Below are 19,997 nucleotides of genomic sequence, written 5' to 3'. Positions count from 1 at the left end.
TGGACCCTATTTTTTTACTACTTGTTGATTCAGATACATCTCATAAACAGTGTTGTCACAGGTCCGGAACAAGCAGCAACACACACATATAGTATGTGACAACCATCCAACGCGATTCATGCAGAGCACTTAATCAGATGTAGAAGGTTTGGCTGCAAATGGACTACTTAATAGACTTTCTTGTGAACTAAACGCACATGAGGAGGGCACCTAATGATATCAGTTTTCACCACAGAGAAACAGATGTCTGAAAATCACGAGAACAAAATCCAAGTGTATGCCACCAATAAAAAGGCTAACACCACTGGGGTATCTAAATTTTATCCCACCAACAAAATGGCTCACACCATTAAGCAGTCAGAAAATAAAATCTGTTTTTAGCAAATTATAAAATCATTTAAAATGTGAGTACATTGTCTCAATGCTTAGGTAAATATTGTCCAAAACCATATAATCGAATGAGAGAAACTCATCCCAATGATGGTCTGTTTTAGGAATACTGATCGATGTTCTTCTGTGGAATACGTAAACATCTAGAAATTGTTCCATACATCCGTCTGTGAGATGACATTTAACAGCTGTCCTGACCTTCACTTGAAAGAAAAATTGTTGTCCATGGAGAAGGCTTTAAATATCATTGAATAAAGTGTAAAGGGGTGGGGGAATAGATGAACAGAATAGTTATCCTGAGTGAGACTCTCCTAGTAGTCTTCAGAAAATTCCTCAGGTGTATGCTCATAGGGCAGGAACTACAGATGTAGTTCATGATTAAATCTGGCAGGTTAAGAACCCCTGATACAGATTAATAAACTAGCAGGCTAAATGGTTCTTATCGTCTCCATAAATCAAGGCTCTATGGTGGTCTATTTTAATTTCTAACCTATGGATTTATGAAGTCCGTATAGCCCCTAGGGCTATTCTGACTTCAAATAACTTTGTTTCTTTTCATAGAATGTAATTTACTATTTTAGTTTTTTTCCCTTTTTAAGATGAGAATGGCAGAGCATAAATTGTGCATTGTACTTGTCATGCCTTGTGACAGTACCCAAAGTACTAAATACAAATGACTGCTACAGGCGTGGTAATCAAGTGCCCATTGCTCATCAGCCAGCCATCCAATACGGCCAACTTATTTGAGTTCATAACATGCATGAACTTCCCAATTTAATATTAAATAGGGTGAATAGGAATCCCCTCCCACAAAAGTAAACTCCTTTAAAAAAAAAATAAAAAAAAATAAAAAATGAAATAATGCACTCTAAAAAGGAACATATTCAACTGCACCACTACACATTTATGTTGTACTTGAGGGCTTACTCAAATAACACATATTGTAAGTCTGTAGCATTCTCTTACTCTTTTCTTGCATCTGCTTTTGATTTGAAACGAGCACTCACTTGTCTGCACTAGTTCAAACTTGTATTGAAGACCGTTGCATACAAAACAAAATGAGTTTAGCCTTATAGAGAACCTCTTTCCAGACACATAACAGGTACTGTGCATGCAAAACAAAAATGGTTTTGTATAGCTGTCCATGTGAATTAAAATTAAGCATAAGAATGTTATTGCTATATACAAAGCAGATGTGCTACTGTGTAATTGGGCAATAGTCAGCAGCTATGTTCTCCTAATTCACTTGTGCAAATGGTGCCTTAATCATAGAAGGCAGGGCTTGAACATTGTTAACGGGTAAAAGAAATTGCTATTTTGATATCTAATCTAAAGTAAAATTACAGCTAGATCTCCATCTCTAAATTTAGTGACCATGGTAATACAAAGGCTTTTAAAGTGGTTTAGATTTAACAAAATGTCCATAATGCCCTTTCTGCAGCAGGTTGCCATGTCTTGGTGGGTGGTGCTTATCTAGCAGAGACACTGGCAAGCTTGACCTTTCTGTGTGGATGAGCAGCCCAAGTGTAGCTAGTGATATAGAATCTAAGGATGCCACTTTGGATTTGCAACAGGATGACAGGGATATTTGTGCAGCCGATGGTGGCGCTAATGAGGATGTTTGTGTAAGTCCTGCACCAGTGGAAGCAGTTCTTGTCAGTAATAAGACTGTATTGGTATGCCAGTGATCATGCCTGGGCATAATACCAAAAAATCCACCTCATGTGGAATTTTTACCCAAATTCTGTAGCATTTGCAAAGCCACAGTCACTAGAGGTAGGGACCTTAACCATCTAGGAACTTCATCCATGTTGCGTCGTTTGAAGAGTTCATGGGAAGCTTTTGGGAAAATCAGAAACCTTATAAAAAAAACACAAAAAAAACTCCAGACAATCCATCAGCCAGCTGCCTTCTCAGCCATATTCCAGCACCTGCAAACACCTTCATCAATATTCTCACTAGCGATCAGAGTTAGTCCTGCATCCAAGTTGCTATGGCTAGAAGACTCCTTCCCTATTAACTGTTAAACAATACTTTTCCTGAGAAAAGGTATGAAAGCGTCCACCCAGTTGCAAAGCAGATCACAGACACCATGGTGACTATGCTAGTATAAGAACTGTGCCAAATACCTACAATGCAGCTGGTTTTAGACAGTTACTTGAGGTCCTGTGTCCCAGTTACCAAATTCCATCTCCCCATTTTACAAGCAATTCCTCACCTGTACCAGAAGAAAATTATTGGGCTACAAAATGCCACTCTGCTCAGTTCCACATATCTGTAGTTAAGTGTACATTGGGCAATCTAAAGATCACATTATTATTATTATTATCCTTTATTAGGCGCCACAAGAGTTCCGCAGCGCCGTACACAGCACAAACAGACTAAACAAGGTAACACATCACAAACGGTTAACAAAAAATATCAAAACTTCAGAGACTCCAGGCAGGCTAATGCAGTAAAGACGGAGCAGAAGAGCAGGTATGGAGAACAGAGGGAAGAGGGCCCTGCTCAAATGAGCTTACATCCTAAGGGAGGGTAGACAGAACACAGGCACACAGGGAGCAAGTTGAAGAAGTGGGGAGAGAACAGGGGGCAGGAGGAGAGAGGAGAAGAACAGGTGGAGGAGAGGTTAGGTGGAAGGTTGGTAAGCCTTTAGGAACAGGTAAGTTTTGAGTGCCCTCTTGGAGGACAGATTGGGAGAAAGACGGATGGAGCGAGGGAGGTCGTTCCAATGAAGGGGGGCAGCACGGGAGAAGTCTTGGATTCTGGAGTGGGAAGAGGTGATCAGAGTGGAGGAGAGGCGACGGTCATTGGCCGAGCGCAGGGAACGGGCAGGGGTGTGAATGGAGAGGAGGTTAGAGATATAGGGAGCAGTAGACTGGGAGAGCGCCTTGTAAGTGACGGTCAGGAGTTTGAAGAGGATTCTGTAAGGAATGGGGATCCAGTGTAGGGCAAGGCAGAGAGGGGAGGCAGACGAGGAGCGGCGAGAAAGGAAGATGAGTCTTGCAGCCGCATTGAGTATAGAGCGGAGGGGGGCGAGATGGGAATGGGGGAGGCCGGTAAGAAGGAGGTTGCAATAATCAAGGCGGGAGATGAGTGCGTGGATGATAGTTTTGGTGGCATCCTGGGAGAGGAAGGGCCGGATGCGGGCAATGTTGCGTAGCTGGTAGCGACAGGCTTGGGCGAAGGATTGGATGTGGGGGGCGAAGGAGAGAGAGGAGTCGAGGGTAACGCCCAGGCAGCGGAGTTGGGTGACAGAGGAGACCGACAGCCCACTGGATTGGTGAATCGCCTGCAGCAGCACTACCAAACAATGCTAGATTTTTCAGAGGCAGGCTACTCTATCATTGGCTTCACTGAGAGGCATACCACTGACATCCTGTTAGATAAACTAAGGGATGTCATTGCAACATGACTTTCCCACTTGGACACTCAGTGGTTTTATTAGAAATCACACATCTTAATATTGTGAGATCATTACAGCTGGGATTACAGAATGTGATGGAATGATTTCCATCACATTCAATGTTTTGATCATACAATCAACTTGGTGGTACCAAGCACTTCAGCAAAAAGGACTAACCACTTTCGTGGCTGAAGTTGTTTATTAAACTGTACATTTTAACATAGTTCCAAGGACAAATCCATCTTGCACTATGACATTTAGGTCTTGGTCCATCAGCTTGCGTAACAGTTGACAATTCAGGTGTGGAGAGTGATTAGGAGACTATTCACATGGTGGACAGTATAGGTTTAGGGATAATACTTTCTACATTTCAATTGTTGTCCCAATACTGCCGATGTCATAATGTCGACTTTATAACCTTGTCTAGTTTGCTGCCCAATCATATTATGTCAGACATAAGGGTGGGTCGGAGGGCCCAAGGACAATTCCATCTTGCGCCACTTTTCTGCCACTGTGTGGCAATGTTTCCTAGATGTGCTATGAACTACCGTGTGTTTGTGCCATTGCTCTGTTGCTTAGCATCCAGCCAGATTGCTGCAGTCTTTGGCCAAAAGTGGATGCAAATATTGTGATCTGTGAGGTGGTCAATATTATCCGCAAATTAGTGTTGAGGTTAATGTAGGAACAAAAAAAACAAACGAAAAAAAAAATACCCAAAACATGCGAGGACAGTTTTGCCATCTTCGCGTGTTTGCACAAAGTTAATACAGGTCCAAAATACTGGGGTCAGTGAACATCTCTAATAAAACCATCAACACAAAGCGGCATTCAATGCAGTTTATTACATGTCTTGAGACATCACCTGGGGGCTGTTTCCTTTCCAGTCCTGGTTATCATCTTAGCAATGGTACCACAATAGCAGTTGAGGTTGTTTGGGGTGGGAGAGGTGGTTCTACTTATGGATGCCATGTGTTTGACAGCTCAGTGTTGGCACTGGCCTGCAGAGTTGGGGTGCTGTATGGAAACATTATGTGGGTATATGAAGAGAAGAGCTGAGTATTTTGATAGTAAATGCAAGTAACACACCCTCTGACTAAATACCATGGTACAAGCTGTCCCTCTAGAAATTTTGGGGGTCCATGCAAAATGTTGCTATGGGGCCCACAAAGCTCTAGTTACACTGCTGATCAGAAGAAAAGGCTTTGATGCATTTGGAGTTCTAGCTAAACAGGGTAGTACTTGTAGAAACTGCAAAACAATCACCCCCACTCACAAACAAAAAAATTAATAAAAATAGCTTACAGCACCACTGCAAAGTATGAATTCTCCAGTTTAGTAAATAGAAATCTCAGAATGTTATGTATGCATAATACCATGTTTGCCCTTTTATAGTTCTCCATAATGGATTTTATTCTGTATTCTCAAGTTAAAGTACAGCAAGCATATTAAATGTCCAGTGGTGAGCCATATATATACTCTTTATAGGGAGTCAAGATTTCTGCAGTGCCGTACAGAATACAGGCAGTGGATCATACAGGGAAGACAGAATAATCATCATAATACCATGATTCCAAAGCTCCAAACATAGCTAGTAGAGTGAAGTTGGAGCAGGAGACTAGGTAGAGACAGGAGGGAAGAGGGCCCTGCTGGTAAGCTTACATCCTAAAGGGAAGGCAAACCAACAGGAGGCACAAAGGGAGCAAGAGGGGATCAAGTGCAAGAGAATCAAGTAGCAGGACATGGGAAGAGCGAAGTGAGGTCAAGAATGGAGAGAAGGTTAGGTGGATGGCTGGTAGGCTTTGAGGAATAGAGGAGTTTTGAGTGCCTGTTTCAAAGAGCACAAATTAGGGGACAGTTGGATGGAGCATGGGAGGTCATTCCAGTGGAGGGGGGCAGCCTGGGAGAAATGCTAATAAAAATGCTAGAAAAGCAGTAGGCACCAATTAGTATTGTTTTTGGCAAGAATTAATAAAAAGCACTGCCTGTCCAAGGTTTTATTTTATGAATGTGAATCCATAATACACATACTAAAAAGGTGAATACAGATCACGTCAAGTGCATGGCTCTGGATTGTGCAATTCACTGAAAGCTAGTATGTACTTCACCCTCCCCTGTGGATATCCCTGACTATATGTCCTGTCAAAAGCAAGCACAGGATTCTAATCATATTCACTCATGTCCGTATTCTGTGCATGCTTTGCAGATCGTAAACATACTGCTCTGGAAGTACCTATACAGTTCTAGGGAAAAAAAAAAAAAAAAAAGTGAATATTTTTTCTTCATATTTAAAAACAAACACCAACACTATAATTCGGGTCTTATAAGCGTGCATTCCTTGTAATAGCAATCCACCAATGTCAAGGAGATCGAGTAGTCATCTGTAGGGCTCATTCACACCCTCAGCAGTTAATACAATTTTCAGGCATTACTGGCTGCAAAGTGGATTAATATAGGATTGTTTATTGTGGCATTTGAATGATGTTCATATTCCACCAAGCAGCCCAACCTACTTCTCATGCAATATCAGTAAATATTGCACTTGCCAAAACAATGCATCAAATCTACACAGTAATGTAAAAGTTTGCATCTAAAAAGGCCTATTCATTTTCATGTGCTTTACCCAATCACGTGTACTTAAGAATTGCATTTTAGTACACAGGAAAAATACACATGAATTTGTTTAGATGCCAAGCATTTGGCCATGAAGTTTGATAAAAAGTAGTAAGTGCACAGCTTGCTGTTACAAATAGTTAGCCTGTCTGGTTGTTGATAAATAACTTGAAACCTTTCTACAGGTAATAAATACTGGATTTTGAAGAGTGACATTTCAAACCTGTCTTGCAAAATATTCATCTCATTCCACAGACTCCCAGACCTATGTTAATTTTTCAATGTTTCAGGGGTTGGCCAAAAATATTTACAATAAATATTTTTAATATTACCAATTAGCACAATAGCGGTTTGAAAAATGTAATATTTTAAGATTAACAACTATCTTTGAGGGGCACATTTATCAATATTCACATAAAGTGAAAAGTAGTTTTCAATCCTTATCGCAATGATAAGGATTGAACTACCTCACATTTATGTACAGCCCTGCACAGAAACAGCAGTTCCGAAAAACTGCTGTTTCAGTGATAAAAAAAAATAAAAAAATCATACTTACCCCCCCCTCTTCGGAAGCGCTGTCTTCTTCACTCTTCAGCTGGCATACATTAACATGACAAGTTCCCGAAAAAAATGTTTTTTTCGGGACTTGTTAGATTTCGGCCAGGAGCAGTCACCATTCTGTTGAATGGTGACTGCTCCCAAAAACGAAGAGGAATGCAAAGCAGCAGATAGCCATGATATCTGCTGCGATGCCCCCTTAATAAATTTGCGGAGGACTCTGTGGGACCTTATTGACCCGTTAAAAGCACTATCGTGCTTTATTAAATATGCCCCGAAGTCTTTTACCTAGTTTTTATTCAGATTTCATTAGCAGCCTAATCTTATTTGCTTGGGAGTATTTTAAATCTATAGTCACTGCCTCACTGGTTATGGTATGTACTATAAGTTTAAATTGCTATCTCATGTTTGTTACTGGATGCGCCACACAAAATTCAGTGTAAAAGTAAATAGCTAGCTACTCATCAGTTTATTTATTAAATGTTTATGAAAAGGAACAGTTTTTTGAATAAATTCAATTAAATCTATACTAAAGGCAATCTATATTTAAAAACATTTGGTAGTTATATTAAGACAATTTATAATTTAAAAAAAGTCTCAAGTTTAGAACATACCAGGTCTTCAGAAAGTAGCATGAACGTTTGTGTAGAAGTTAATGGGAGGGCAAAACAGTCTGCCCACCCAACAGAAATCATGGGGGGGGCACAACTGCCCCTCTGGTTCCTACACCCCTGCCTACTACTATTTGTAGAGTTTATATGAGCTTCCGCCCACACTCCAATATACATACTTAGGTTAATTGACTTCTGAATTGTAACCCTAGTGTGTATTGTATGGAATATAGATTTTAAACTCTACTGGGATAGGCACTGATGTGAATGATTACATATTATGCAGCATTTTAGAGACAATTTACACCAAAAATATGGCATTTCAATGACATAAAATAGAAACTGTCACTTGCCTGTGATGGCCAGCAGATGGGGCAATATACCTTTTAAACAAAAGTACCAGACTGCACAGCAAGTGTGTTAAAAAATGGTATCACGCCAATCTGTACCAAAGAAACCTTGCAGAGTTGCAAGGGTTAATAACCAGTAACTGACTGCGCCTAGTACATCTCATAAGTTTAGTTAATCACTGTCAGACAACACTAGTCTAAAAAAAACAAAAAAAAAAACAGAAGAAGTCACTTTAAAAAAGTATGTAGTTTTAAGATAGTGAAATTTTAAATCTACACACTCTGGGCCATTAACAAAAATAGGGCTCCACACGATGGGCATTTGTGTATTGAACACCACAACAAAGAAATAAATCTATTCTGTATTCCCTGGTTGCAAGGGGTTACCAGGGCCAGCGGCATCCAATTTTGCATACTCATCCACCTTAATGGACCATATTATTATAGTATTTAAGGTCTGGGGGTCCTCCCTCTACAGGTCACTGCTGCCACTCTTCTAAATTACGTTAGGACATGGGAAACTTACTGTGTGCCAATATGATGGAGGAAAGTTCTAATGGGAGCTGGAAGCTGCATAGGACACAACTATACACTGTCCCTGTATCTCCTGCCAATCCTTCTGATGGAAGGCAAGAAAGGAGAAGGAAAGGAGTGTTACACCACAGACAAAATCAAAGCCTGTTTGTGAATTTAAAAATTAATGCTCAATTTAAATACAACATTCTAGTATATACCGAAATGAAATTCAGAGGTGCAGCTTTGTGTTTTTCCTCTTCTGCCAAAACCCCAATGGAAATTACATGTAGGCCAAAACTACTACTGTAATTCTGGAGAAACGGTCACATCTGACCTTTAGTCATTGGGAGGGGGGGCAGAATTCACTTTCACTTGGATTTACAGCCCTGCTTATTTTCACAAGAGAGATCTGATCAAAGCATCACATGAGTTTTGCGGTCACTGTCTGCGAGCTACTTTACACTCCAAGGACTGGTAAGAAGGGTGATTAAATGAATTTTCAGGACAAAGATGGCTTCATTATAGCTCATCAGGAATTACACAATTGTCCGTAGCGATCTGAGTCACTGTTCCAGTGTAGTCTTTCCATAATTTTTATCTCAATATATTTACTGCTTTGCAGTGTTTTAAGTACATAAATGGATGAATACCTTAAACAGCAAAAATAGAGATTCTCTATAGGTTCTACCACTGTTCATGAACATGTAAATGCTCTATGGCTACAGTTCAGAAAGATTTTTGTATACTTAAACCATAAGCTGCTAAGAATTTATGTTCAAATCTTTTACTAAACAATTAGACTGAGTTTGAAGAGGAGCTCATTTTGAGGCTTTTCAGCTTGTTAGCTAATGTCCTTCGGTAAGCAGAATTTGGTCTCCAGTGTCTTCAGGCCTGCCTCAACCATACCACACAGCAGAATGAGTTGAAAGTCATTGTCAATTCTATCCAAACTTGTTGCCGCAGTATACTCCCCCAGCCACTAGCAGCAATGTTAAGGGTCTGAAGCCAGTGGTGGCAGCATTGTAAGCCCCTCATAGTGCGGCAGGAGGGCACACATGGGATAACGAAAGGGAACAGTGGCAAAGTAAGCCCAGCCAGTTCTCAGCAGCAACAGACAGGATGGCATAGGTGGTCCATCCAGTCACAGAACTGTTTTCCACAATTTCAAGCTATATTTTTAAATTTGCGTTTTGCGGATGACTTCTACCTCTGGATCAGGTATTTTTCAGAGTTGTATGGGCAAAATCATGAGCTAGCTCCAGCCTGCGACTCTCCAGGTATTGTAAACCTGTAAGTCCCTACATGCTTTGCCAGTAGTCAGCCAATAGGCATGGTATTAACTTGCAAGGTATGCTGGAATTGTAGTTTAACAGCTGGAAAGCCACAGGTTGGCCAGGGCTGCCCTAGCCATTATCAAACATAAAATGGAATACTTGTTCAAGTTTATGCCTGTTATTAATAATGTTAAGTAAATACATTACAATAACACCCACAAAACAGACCACTTTCAAAAAGTGGCCTTGTGACTACAAACTGACATTTCTATAGCAAAACCTAGCATTTACCAGAAAAGACTGCTTTCTGTATTTAAACATTTTGGTGAAAGCTCCTACCTGGATTCAAAGACATTCGTTTAGATGTGTACCTGGTGTCCACCAACCCTCTCTGTGAGCAAGCAGCTGTCTGGTCCACATTCTCCTGAAATTATACAATGCAAAATGAACACTTAATAATTATCCAATATACACACACACATATACACACACACACACACACACCTGACTGTAGCAAATCTTTCCTAAACAAGACCTTACTTACAGCATAACCACACTCAGCGCATGTCAAAACACGAGTTTGAAAACACTACTAATGTCCATTGGAAGGAGCCCCCAATAGATTAGATTAGTATATTGAATCTTAATCTATTCAATAAAATCGATCAGAGGAAAAAATAAAATATTTGTGTATGCTTTACCGCTAGAAATATTACAGTAAATATGCACCTGATTTATAATAATCATCCCTCTACTAACACCTATTAAAAATGTCCTCTGGCAGGCATTGATCAGAAGCTTAGAGTTCCCTCCACCATTCACTCTAAAGTCCTTGTGGTCCTTCACAATTATAACATGTCATTGATATGGATGAATTTGAGCAATTATTGCAAATACAGAGTTTGGCTCATCCCTCATGCAAGATTGGGTTTTATCCATTGCAGCATACATACAGTTTATATAAGCTGTTATGTATATCAGCAAACTGTCAGAACTAAAGTCTTACAACTACAGAACAGTAAGGCCTCATTGAAACATCCCTAACTATAAGCGCATAAATAGACAATTAAAAAGCACTTCACATTTTGGTTTTACTTTAGAAAAAAAATGCTACATCTAGTGGATTAATATCAAAATATGGAGAATAGAAAACATTGTTATATTCAATTAATCCTTATATTTTTAATCATAAAAATCATGAACTATTTACAGGGCTTCTTAATCAGTCACAGAAAGTAAACAAATCTTGGATAGACATCCATCAGATAAAGACCATACCAATATCCAAAATATCCTTGAAAGTAAACAAAAACATCCAAGTATGATTAACAGTAAGATGTTCAAATTTTGTCTCATATTAAGCTGTTTTAGAGATTACCATAATAGTTTGTGAGCTTAATGAAAATTCAATCTGATATTTTTCATAAAACAGATGAGAATCATTCAGCCATACTCAAAACGGTTTCACAGACCTCTATCTAGTTAGAAAGTGACTGGGTGTATTATTTGAGCCATGTGGTAAATATCTGACAAACACAAAGATAATTTAAATGCTCCCTATAAAGAATGAGGAGGATATCTGGCCCTCTAATATACGAACTGAAAATTAAATTGTGATTGTTGTGAGTCATGTCAGAAGGTTCTAGACATACCCCTGTAGACCATGACCATACCCCAGTCCCAAATCTGAGAATTAGAGTATTGGGAGATATGAGGGAAGTGTAGTGCAATTCTCTGCTTTGACAACTTTCATCCTATCAACTGATTTCATCAGGGATGCTCCTTTTTATGGATTGGGAAAATAGATATGGACATTTACATAACTCCTGATGAGGATCAGCCAACCAAGGTATACTATCAGTCCACTTTAGGGCAGTGATTGTGCTGTCATTTTAGTTTGTTCTAATGTATATATGGAAGAGATGGAATTCCTGAAGATTCTTCACAGTAAATTGATGTTCCTAAAAAAAAAAAAAAAAAAAAAACACCTTTGCCAAGCACAAGTTAGCAGTTTGGCAAAATTAGATTGCACCTCTTTGCTGGTGACAGGTTAAGTCTGGAAGAACCAGCCAAAGGTCATTCAAGTTGCTGGATTCAAAACAGGACAGCTGGGAACTGATTAGAGTGCAAGCTCTTCTGTAGGGCACAGGAATCTGCAGATAATAGGTGCAGGATCTGCCAGAAAGTGTTTATTGCTCACATATAGCCCTTAAAAAAGGACTGTTACATACTACTACGGGGTAATGATACACCCAGGAGTACAAGGACACACTACATAGGACTCCGCTGCCCATTTTATACTGTCCAATCACAAGTTGCAGGTGGTAATGCTACCCTCAGCCCTTTCAACCATTCCAGATTGATTCACATATCTTGCATGCGAACCAGCCCTAACACTTTACTTACACTTAACACTGCTTACATAGGAAAAACTGCCATGACGGAGGGCAAAGTCGATTTAATCTTTAAATCTCCTAGCAAATATATTTACAGTAGATCTCAAAGCCAGATTACAGGTGGCCAGATCCCAGGGAAGCAGTCAGCCTACTGAATGCATCTACTGGATTCATTTGAACCCAGGAAGCCCATATTTGCACGAACACTTCATTCCAGATTAGCTGCATTCATAAATCTAATCAGGCTGCAAAGATTATTAAAAGTTGAATAACAGTCAAACATTACATGTCATTGGCTTTTACTTTTCTAATAAAATGTTAATTAATCCATAACAAAAAATGATAGTTGATATAAAAAGTATGTTTGCATAGATCTTTAATAGCACATTTATAGTATCACTATATGCAAGTCAAACATTACTCTTTAGGAACAAAAGTTTTAGTTGTAGACAGTTGATAATAAAATCAGTCAGAAATTCTCCATTCAGGAGAATAGACGCAAAGCCTGATTAAGACCCCATGGAGGCCTAGACAAGACGTTGGTCAAAAACAGACTGGGATTAGGTAATCTGGGCCCCACACAGGACACTAGGTTGACAAATGGATGATCTAGCTCTCAGAAGGCCATCACAATCTAAAAGTTAAATTATACAACATTTATATATTGTGTATTATCTCAATTAGACCAAAATAGTCTTGTACCTTAGCAGTATGATATGATACCCTCAAGCATTGTGACAGTATTGCATCAGATATTAAACAGATGATCATAGGCATACTGCACTCACAATGGATTTAACAATGGGCTTAATAAATTAAAGTATACTGCAATCAACAGTCTGTACTTGTGCCTTTCACATTTAAAGCCTCCACAGTATCAGACTTTGTATGCTCTGTCAATTATAAGTTTGACTTGTCCATAAAACAAATATTTAACTATGAGACACATTAGAAAGGCTAATCTTTTATTATGAAATCTTTCTGCATTGTTTGTATATGCGATCTTAAACTTTTTGAAATAGTTTGGAGCAGCTGAAAAAAAAAAAAAAAAAAAAGGTGTCCTGATTGGAGATATGGAGTTTAGCTCAATTGTGTTTCTCCACAAATGTGGTTTCAGAGATTTGTTCAGTATCTAGAGTGTTAGTGACTGTTAAACTAAAGTTAAAAGCCTAAACCAAACTTCTAAGTTTGATTTTTAAGAAGCAACAAGAAACCAGATGTATCTCAGCTATAGGAGCTGCATCTGTGGCCTGACAAGCTGAATCACATTTACTCATCCTGCTATTATACTGCTGGACAGAGTGAAGGGAGGTCTATGTTCCTAAAAATAGATAACCAATTGTAGAATTTAATACTCTTAATTGCCTCTCCAATAGAGGGTCTTTAAAAGTATGAACAGCATAACATACATAACATTAATCTCTTTAGCAATTAAAGATCTCTGCTAACAGTTCTGTCATTTTATTTCCCCATCTAATAAAGCACTAGCATGTAACATAAGAGTATCATTGATTTATAAGGTAACAGTGTTTTGCAGTGATGGACAGGAAGAAAAAAAAAATATTGCATCCAAAGAAAACATACAGCCAGTAGTATATATGGAAGTAGTCGTTTTCCAGGCATTCAAAGATTTTAAGGCTGGGGCAGAGTCTGATTAGGAATGGTAGACAATCTCATAAGTGGGAGAAAGGTGCAGGTCAGAGGTAGCTCTAAGGGCATGATGAAAAAAGTATTTGGAGATTAGGTTTGAGATTTATAAAAGTGAGGTGCTTAGGTCTTTGCAGGCAAGGGTGAATATTTTGAATTGGAATTAAGATAAAGCCAGTGTAGGGGAATGGTTGATGATGGCAATGCCACATTAAAAAGACAATGCAGTAGTATAGACTGGAGACTAGAGAATGGATAAGTTGTGTATATTGGGTAAAACATGTGTTTTTCTAATATTTTGAAGGTGGTGGCAGCACGACTGCTAGAGATACTGGATGTGAGGTGCAACACAGGGAATGGAGTACATGACCCCAAGGCAGCAGGTTTAGGAGACAGAGGAAGTTGGTGGATTATTTTTTTTACAGTGAGGAACATTGAGAGGTTTCAACTCTGGAAAGAGGTAAATATTTTGGGATATGTTGTGATTTAGGTAGTGCTGGTACATGAGATCATAGAGCAGTGGAGGAGAGATATATCTGGACAGTCAGAGGTGGTACAGGAGGCTGAAAGTGAATTCAATTAGAGGTCTGCAGCAGAGGGACGAGATGCCAGATACCAGGAATGGAGGAGAGGTTATGCGAAAGGTAGACCCACTGATGGAGCAATGGTATAGGTCGTAAATAGAGGGGGGAGTGAGGACATGTCACGAAAGCCAATATAGTGAATGGTGCGCAGAAGATCAATGGTGTCAAAAGCAGCAACATGTAGTATTACTGCTGTACAAGAGGATCAAGCTTTAGCCGCATATTTGGGTGATCAAAAGCATTATGCCACTAACCCGTGGACAAAAAAAAAAGTTAAATCTAAGGGTGACACTAGACGAGCACATATACAAGCTAGAGAGCGATCACAGGCCACACTAGATGGGTATCCTTAGTGGATATCAACTCATTTTGATCAGAAGTACATAAGACATTTTTGGCATGAACTCATGAGAATGATGTATATGATGAAAACTTGGATGCAAGCACAGGAAAAAAAAACAAAAAAAAAAAAAAAAAAAAACACAAGCCTTGTTCATGTGCAGCTGCATTACAGATCACAAAAAAAAAAAAAAAGATTTAAGCCAAAATGGAAAAAAAAATAAAAATAAAAATCATACATTTACAATGCCTGCCAACCAGGTCTTTCTATATAAAGCCTGCAATGCACACAGAAGCAATAAAAATTAATCACGACAAATCTAACCCCACTGCACACAGATTTTTGTAAATAAAGCAAAGTGCTTAATTTAATTAACATTTTAAAACCTGAAAGATATAAGCTTTTAAACCTACAGTCTTGAATACAAAGTAGTGACAGAAACAAAGTATAAAACCACTACCATGTATAAGCCTTATGAATTCACAAATTACCCAGTCTTCCCAAACACTTCTTACCATCTTGCTCCCCTACCTTCTCTGTGGCTTGTACGCTTATCATATATGTTGAATTTTAAATGTTTCAATATAAACCAAAATATTTTGATGGCACTAGATTAGTGTTGACTAACCTGTGACACTCCAGGTGTTGTAGTTTCACAAGTCCCAGCATACCGCTCCAGCAATATTTTGCTATATATTGGCAAAGGATGCTGGGACTTGTAGTTTCACAACACCTGGAGTGTCACAGGTTAGCCAACACTGCACTAGATGTTAGAAAGGACAATGAACCAGGGCAACAAACCCAATAAAGTTCATGTATCCAAGGCACAAACTGATAATGCAGCTCCCTTTTCCATTGGTATCTGACCAGGCACTGATTGAATCTGAGGCATGTGCCCTAATCTCAGCCTTTAAAGCCCATTTCTCATCCTAATGTTCCATCTCTTCCTTCTCTTGTTATCTAAGTGGAATAATGAAAACTAAGTCTGCAACATTTTATAAAGTAGACAGGCCAAACGCTTTAGTTGCTTTAACTACTGTACTTTCACATGTATAGATTGTCTTCTGCTTAAAGTCTTGGCAGTTACTTTCCCTACAGAAAACAAAGAACACCAAAGAATAACACTCAATACCACAAAACTGATTATCCTGGAAGTATGTTAATGTTACTTGGAAACCAGTGATCCCTTAAAATATAATTTGCAGACTATTTTCTTCTACTTTGTCACTATGCTGTATACTTCTACGTAAGGTGACAATTAAAAATGATCAGTGAAATATACCCCCAAATAAGTTTGAAATGTCCATGGGTCATAAAGAAGAGGGGGGGGGGGGGGGGAAGAGGATGTGAACCAATATACAAGCAGCCAAAAGTATTTAGTGCAGGCCTGTCCAACCTGCGGCCCTCCAGATGTTGTGAAACTACAAGCCCCAGCATGCTTTGCCAGTAGACAACCTGTTGATAGCTGGAAGGGCATGCTGGGACTTGTAGTTTAACATCTGGAGGGCCGCAGGTTGGACAGGCCTGATTTAGTGGGTCAAAGTTATAAGCACTAAGATTTACTGTACATGTAGCAGACTCATTCAATTTCCACCACCTGAAGCAAGTGGGTGTGAGCTCAGGGTACTGGTTCATCACAGCGAGAGTGAGGTCATCTATCGACATGTAGAAGTCAATATGTGCAAATCACTGATTAGAGGAAGGACAGGATATTTCCAGTGCACTGAGCGGGGTGTCTTGGACGGCATTTAAGCCATTAATAGGCTGATCTCAAAATACAAGACTAGGGCCCAAGCAGCCAAAAGCCAGGATCAGCCGGCATATTGCTCCAACTATTGCCCAATTCAATCATTTCCTGTCAGTTGTAAGAAGTCCTGTTACATTCCTTCCAACATGCCACTAACACAGAGTGCGTGTAAAACGTCAGAGCATCTACAAAACCTGGACATTGAACACAGATACTTATGAGAGCACATGTGTATGATTACTCCTAGAACATGTGTTCAGTTTTGCCTATGACCCCATGGATTTCTCTATTGCCTATTGGAGGAGGCTTGGAGACAAATCGGTCTTGTAGAATTAGTTTGTATACATTTGCCATGGCATGTTTTGGCACTCAAGTAAGTGTATGTAGTGTCTCAATGGGAAACATCTATACCTAGAGCCCTAGTAAGCAGACAATGAATGGAGCAGTTTTTAAGGCAACATAAGGAAATGTTTACACCTGTAGCACTTAAACATTGTAACATCCTGTAAAAAGATAAGCTTTAAAGTGAGATGCAGTATGTGCACTAGAAACCAATACATTTGTAGGTAACCCATAAATTCAATATTTCAGGAATGGCACCATTCATAACATGAGTATTCTACCAAATTACCACCAGTATTATCCAAGCACAACCCAACATCCCAAATCAATTAGATCCATTAGCATACTTTGTCAGGTGCATTCAAACATTTGACTGGCACCATAGGTTTATCATTTAAAATATATTTTGACCTAAAAGGTTTATGCTTAATATCCAACTAGTGACATTTATACATATGTATTAATTTCTTTTCAAAAACAAAGATTTTAATGGAACAAAACAAAAATGTCAAATGCAGCCCTATATCATAAGTGGCCATCTTCTCTGGCTTTAGTAATCTATATGGCAAGAACAGCTCAACTTAGTAAAGATGAACAGTAAATCAGTACTAATGAAGGACATTCAATCTGGAAAATTGTAACAACTTTTCCTTCTTCCCCAGGTGCAATGGCAAAAACCATAAAGCGCTATGACTAATCAGGCTATCATAAGGATCGCTACAGGAAAGGCAAACCAACGTTTATCTGTGCTACACAGGATAAGTTCAACAGAACCACCAGCCTCAGAAATCACCTATTAACAGAGCCTTCGATTAGAGGATAAATAAATGCTTCACAGAGTTCAAACGGCAGAAACGGTTGCCAATCTGTTCAGTATTAAACACGCTTAACCAGTATGGCTACCACAGAAATCTGCAGAGACACTTGATCTATTCTGGTTTGTGCTTTGTCCTGTTTGGGGGGGGGGGGGGGGGATGTAAAAATTAGCATGACCCAAAACAAACCTCCATCTGCATAAGCACTATTTGACAGAGGGGAGTGATTGAGTGCTGCATCAGACGACCTGGCCTCCAACTCACCGGACCTAGACCTAATAGAGATGCTTTGGGATGGGTAGGACTGTAGAAAGCAAAAAATCAGCCAAGTGTTCAGCATATGTGAACTTCTTCAAAACTGTTGGAAAAGCATCCCACATGGCCCAGGAAGCTGGTTGATGGAATGGTTACAGTGAAGTGTGCACAGAGCAGTTACCAAGACAAAGGGAAGCTACTTTCAAGAATCTTAATTATAAGAGGTTTTGAATTGTTCAACTTTTTTGGTTGCCACATAATTCCATGCGTCATTTTACACTTTTGATAACTACTTTTCTCACATTTTAGGAAAATATTCTATGAGTAGATGTGTCCAATCTGGTACTGTACACAAAAAAAAAAAAAGCAAAGAAATTAGCTTTAGTTCAAATGTTTTATAGACTGTTCCGAGTGAATACTTCAGTGTAAAAGAAATGTCCTTGTGGAATGCTAATGTAAGTAGCCTACAATATTGGTCTAAAAGTAACAAATTGAGTACATACAAATTAAAGCCCAGAGCACTAGTAGACAGAAGGTTATTCATAGTTTCTGATATACAGTTATAAGCTTATGAAGGTGGGTGTACCCATGTATGCATTGTACCACACAATATAAATTTAGCTAAAAATGTAACCTAAATATCTCATGTATGAGAATTCTTGGAGGTTGAATATGCCCCCTCTCTCACATTAAGAAACTTTTAAATGGAGTTTTTTTAAAACTATCAAATCTGTAAATTTGACATTTTAGCTTGCACATGAAATTGAGGTTGTATGGGATTCTCTTAATGGCAGACTGTGCACTTTCACCAAAACATTGTCAAGAGGATGCAAGAAAAGTATTTTAAATTGTGTCAAAGTTAAAGACTTGTCAAATATAAAAGGCCTGCCAGAAAGTGTTTACATATTCTATTACCTTTGCGATAGAATGCTCAACATTTTCACATGCTGGGGTCAAAGAAGGACTTTCCTTTGAGGCTTTAGCTGACAAGTCATTAGTTGTTGACTCTTCTGCTGGCTGTTCACTGCGTTTATTGACATCAGATTCCTAAATGCAAAACACAGCCAGCATGGGTCTTAGTGTAGAGTCTTATGCAGGCTTAACGAATAGTCTTAATGTTATAATTTCATAAGGTGAATACTTAACTTTAAGATTAAAATATTATTTGCAAATAGGTCTCAACATTTCATTGTAGGTATTGGAAGTTGCGCCTTCAGACACAAATGTACATACAATAGGGAATTTCTTACTCATTAAAGAAGTTTCCCCACATATTTTCATGACCGAACTTCCTTTCCAAAGTATTTTAACAAGACAAGAATCATACTTCGATTAATACAGCATTTGCCAGTTATAAGACTCTGAACAGTGTTTTGTCCACTACTGATCATTGAAAGGCCAACGTATCAAGCTTCTAGCTCTCACCACTGCAGATAACGTGCCAAACCAGAACACCTTATAATAAGATGTATACTATAATATCCTAAAATGGTATATTGTGCTAAAACAGATGTAGACTGCAATTAGTTGACAGGAGTGCAAATATGATATTTGGGTACTCCCACTGTTGCAAGTATAATAGATTACAGCCAGGACTGGGCACAGTGCAGGATGGACCACAGTTATTAGGAAAGTATTGGTAGCATTATATTAAAGTGAACTATATGGGGCATATCATATGCACATATGATGGTCAATGCTTAACAGTGAATGAGGAACTGTCTGTATGGGAGGCTCTCGCCTTTATTATGCTTGGGATTATCCGTGTAACTTCTGTGGCTTTAAGGAATGGCGCTACAAATATGGGCATAAATGTTATTAGAAATAACCCAAACTCCCCACATTGACACCCCCCAGCATTCCCTTCATTAACATGATAGAAGCTCTGCTTTCAGTGACCATAGGAAGAGGAGCTTTGTGGTAGTCTGTATATAACCACAAGACATTCTGCAGAAAAAAATAAAAACACCTACACATTTATTTTTGGAGTATGGTCTATGAAATTGTAGAAATTATAGGGCAACCTTTTTTATGGTATCAAACCATCGGTCAGATTTGCTGCTCAACATATAAAAGGTTCTGTGTATATCAAGAATATTTGTATATAGCCCTGGTAAAGCTGCATTTAACTTCACAACTTTAAAATTAAAAACCAA

At 38.9% G+C, this 19,997-nt stretch overlaps 1 protein-coding gene across 5 annotated transcripts in view; it reads right to left on the bottom strand.

Annotated features, from left to right (window-relative positions):
• GRB10 (growth factor receptor bound protein 10) overlaps positions 1 to 19,997 on the bottom strand; it is a 146,882-nt gene that overhangs the window by 70,331 nt on the left and 56,554 nt on the right. For 4 of the 5 annotated variants that reach the window (XM_075212637.1, XM_075212633.1, XM_075212635.1 and 1 more), the window contains exons 3-4: positions 18,757 to 18,888; positions 10,055 to 10,139 (exon numbers count right to left, since the gene is read on the bottom strand). In XM_075212637.1, coding sequence (XP_075068738.1) covers positions 10,055 to 10,139; positions 18,757 to 18,888 — 217 coding nt within the window. The remainder of the gene's footprint in view (positions 1 to 10,054; positions 10,140 to 18,756; positions 18,889 to 19,997) is intronic. The other variant, XM_075212636.1, reaches the window with a different exon arrangement.

Source organism: Mixophyes fleayi, chromosome 5 (genome assembly GCF_038048845.1).
Source record: "Mixophyes fleayi isolate aMixFle1 chromosome 5, aMixFle1.hap1, whole genome shotgun sequence".
NCBI classification, from domain to species: domain Eukaryota; kingdom Metazoa; phylum Chordata; class Amphibia; order Anura; family Limnodynastidae; genus Mixophyes; species Mixophyes fleayi.
The sequence above is the reverse complement of the archived record's forward strand: the minus strand, read 5'-3'. Positions and strand labels throughout refer to the sequence as shown.